The sequence below is a fragment of the Channa argus genome, chromosome 17, assembly GCF_033026475.1.
Source record: "Channa argus isolate prfri chromosome 17, Channa argus male v1.0, whole genome shotgun sequence".
Classification (NCBI taxonomy): Eukaryota; Metazoa; Chordata; class Actinopteri; order Anabantiformes; family Channidae; genus Channa; species Channa argus.
Window position 1 is genome coordinate 21939985 of NC_090213.1, and position 3789 is coordinate 21943773.

Sequence of the window (3789 nt, forward strand, 5' to 3'; positions counted from 1 at the left end):
AACCTTCTGGCCAAGGTGACTGGTCATCAGCCAATCCTATTTTTTCCCATGTAGAATACATATGTCTCAACTAAAAACAAATTTACATCGCAAAATATAGGCAAAATTATGTATATATTAATCAGCAGTTAATAAATTCATATTTTTAATTTAAATAAAAAATAAAACATGTCTTGATCTCAAAATTCTACCCTTAGTGTTTCTAAATCTCAGGTGACCTACACAATACACTGTCCCTGAATGCCTCTCGCTGACAGCTGCATCTGCCAGAAAGAAGGAGAATACAGCTATTTAATGTAAAACCCATACACCAAGTTGAATGATAAGGTTAAGTAACCACAAGAAATTAGGAAATATACATCTCAACTAATATACCATTGGTACAGAGAACTATTCAATCAGCTATTCTAACACTGATTGTTGATTGAAAGGTCATTACAACTTACCTTTTTTATGTTTGTGTTTTTGTGTGTCAGAGTTTGACACAAACATTCACAAACACAGAGAGAGAACAGAAGCACAGCACCTGTACATCAGAATGTGGTAAAGAACCTCAGCATAGGTTGTACATTAATCTGCTAGTGTGGCAGATAGTCCTCTGAGATGTAGGCTACTCGCCAACTAAAAATCAAGCCACCATTGGCGTATGGCGAGTATTAATATCCAAATCATAATAACACTGGATTTAACACAGACTGTCATACTATATCTCAATATTAATTAGGAGAGAGGAGAAAGATCAGAGTTAACTCCAACATATTTTTATAACAAAGTAGATTTTATTAGTTTTTCAATGTGTTGGCTATGTGTTTTTTCTTTTTCAAGCAGGTCACAAAAGCATCTCTATGTGCACATTGTAACAATTTTTTAAGAATTAGTTTAGAATGTAATTGCTGCACTATGATGAGTCCTCCTTTAGTAGCAGGAATCTGTGATACGCCTCATGCTCATGAACTTTGTGCCGCCCCAGGCCATGCTCATGAAGGTTCTGTACTCTCCGGGCCGCAGGTACATCATCCTTCCTCTGAAGTTGGGCTGCTCGTACATCAGCCAGTGGCCCTCCATTACGTTGCAGGACATGAAGTTAGACATACTGTAGCGGTCCATGACGTTCTCACAGTCATCCATCAGCTCGTGCATCTGGCCCTGAAAGTTCTCCCTCTCGTAGATCCTCATCCTGAAGGATCCTCTGTGCATTGGGATCATGCGGCAGGACCTAATGCTGTCGCTCATGCCCAGCATACTCATGTAGTCTGCATACTCGCCCCTCCTCAGGAAATACTGGTTACCCATGTAGTTGGTGCGGTTGTAGACCATGAAGCAGCCCCTCTCCACCCTGCAGGAGTGGCAGCGGTTCAGGTAGGAAGACATGTCGGGGCAGTCGCTCATGCACTCATAGGAGCGACCCTGGAAGTTCCTGTCCTCATAGAAGATAATCCTGCTCATCATGTTCATGTCACTGGAGGTCATCTTTGGCAGGTGTTGTCACTGGAGGCAGTACTGCTGTTGCTGCTGCTGCTGCTCTTGGAGCTGAACTGCTTATCTACCTGGTGGAGACCTTCCTTTTTATAGTTGTAAAGCAGGGGCCCCTTTGTCAAAACAGCCTGAGCCAGCAACATGCCATGGAAGCCCATAGAGCACTGAGGTTTGTCCACTGTTTTACTGCTGTTCCACCAAAATACCTTAGAGAGGCAGTTTCCCTTCAAATACAGTCAAAAACCCTTTTCAACACCTGCAAAAGCTTCATCACTGTAGGGCATAATAATATTATTAGCTTAGCTGTACTTTTGTTTGACCATCTCTCTCTTCTTAAGAATTTGCCAGATCATCTGTATTGAGTGAATGTTGTTTTTGCAAAGCTGTTATTTACTTTCTTATTTACTAATGTTTAGTGTAGTTTTACTGCAATAATATCCAGCCTTAAAGAGACTATTGTTTTTTTACGGCTTTGTATTAATCAAGTGGTAGTTGCTGCACGAATATAATTTAAATACACACTAACATTTCAATAGCTAGGGTTTTATTGCAGTTGATCTTAAATGTTACACTTTTAATTAAAGCTATAATTTTTTAATATTTTGTGTCAAGCAGGGTTTTTAATCAGTATTTAGCCTAACAAGTGATGGAAATAATTAACCATTTCACTACAACTTATCTAGCTGATTTTTAAATCTGATAATGTGTCTGCTATTGGTTGGATCATCTGTTCAGCAGAGGTGAAATCCACTGAAAGATTTTCTTGAGGGCTGCACCAAACCATTTTTTTGACTAATCTATCAATTATTTTTCAAATAATTGATTTATCTATAGATTATTTTCCTATTTATTGTTATTCCTGGGTCGGCCGATGGACAAACACATAATCACCTGAAGTGTTTCACAACTGCACCAGTTTATCCTGAACAAACTACACCTTCTTACATTTTATGATATTTGCTGGGGTACAGAGTTATTGAATCCTCAAGTGTTTTACACAATTCTCTCCGAACAAATCTAAAGAACAAAATGGTACCAAGCTTTTGGTCTAAAAATCATGTTATCAAAGAGAAAAAGCTTTAAAGCAGTTGTTCTTCACTGGTCAGTCATTGCTCAAAATGCGTACTTCTCTTTGTTTCCCCGGTTGTTTTGGCTGCATATGAAAAGCAAACACTGTGCCGACCACCATTTTGAATTCTGCATTCTGTATCAAAACAAGTCTACATCTAAGCATCAATGGGGATTGGGCCTTCAGTGAGCCTGTAAACCAGTCCAAAGCCCCCGACAGTAACTCACAACTTAACTTGGTTGTTGAACACTTCAAGTGTGGGTTCCCTGTCATGATGCAACAACGTTGTACCCAATGAAATAATGGTTTCAGGATTTAATAGTTTGCACGCACTCTATAAATGGGAGTTGTACCTATTTCAATGTGTATATGGGGCAGCACACGCATTACGCACAACATTCCAGATCCCAAATACAGCCATCTTACTTCCTGTTTATGAAGCCTCGACTCACATTATGTTAGTCGACTTATTTATGTAATCGATACCTCCGATTCATCGCCCTACCCCTACTTTTCAGTACAACAAATGATTTAAAAAGAAGACTATCTCCTAAATGTAAAATTCAAACTGCCTATCATACAAAGTTATTGAATCCTATGTTTTTTCAGCATATTTACTTCTAAGTGTATATGAAAGTGTGTGACCATCTTTATAGCGCTGACCTGAGATTATCATTTTGTGAAGCTTCAGGGAAGGGATATCCATTGCAGCATAAAATGCATGCAGCTTTGGAAGATTGATGCATTGAGGGATTTTATTATTGGGTTGTCCAATATCTCAGGAAAATCTTGTGTGAATTTTCTCAAAATTAACATCATTTTCTACTTGGAATTAAGGATGAACTAATTCGATTTTGGTGGTCTAAGGTCACTGGTCTCACATCTGTCTCATTCTTGTGACAATATGTTAGGACAACCTTGAGGGAATTTGCAAATGGTTTTTCCTTTTTTTTCTACCTATGGATGTCACAGAGGCATTCAAGTCCTTCTTGGGGTACAGACCCCAGGCTCATTACCGGACTCGGGTCTTCAACAGTTAGGTGGGTACCCGTCTGGAAATCTCTCCTCTGGGCATGGTCGGCTGCTGTTTGTCCTGTTCCAGTCTCTGGTCTGCCCCCTGCTCTTGTTCTGTTGCTGATTCCTGCTGCCTGTACACGTTCTGATCCTGTTCCTGTCTCCGAGCGGGTTGATGCTGCCTGTGCTTCTGTTCCTGTTCCCGTCTTTGAGTGGGTCGATGTCGCCTC

At 40.0% G+C, this 3789-nt stretch overlaps 1 protein-coding gene across 1 annotated transcript; it reads right to left on the reverse strand.

Moving 5' to 3' along the window:
- Window positions 1-803: 803 nt before the first annotated feature.
- LOC137103077 (gamma-crystallin M2-like) lies at window positions 804-2032 on the reverse strand. The gene has a single exon (XM_067483102.1). It carries the CDS (start codon window positions 1468-1470, stop codon window positions 916-918), a length of 555 nt encoding a protein of 184 aa, XP_067339203.1. The 5' UTR covers window positions 1471-2032; the 3' UTR covers window positions 804-915.
- Window positions 2033-3789: the final 1757 nt, after the last annotated feature.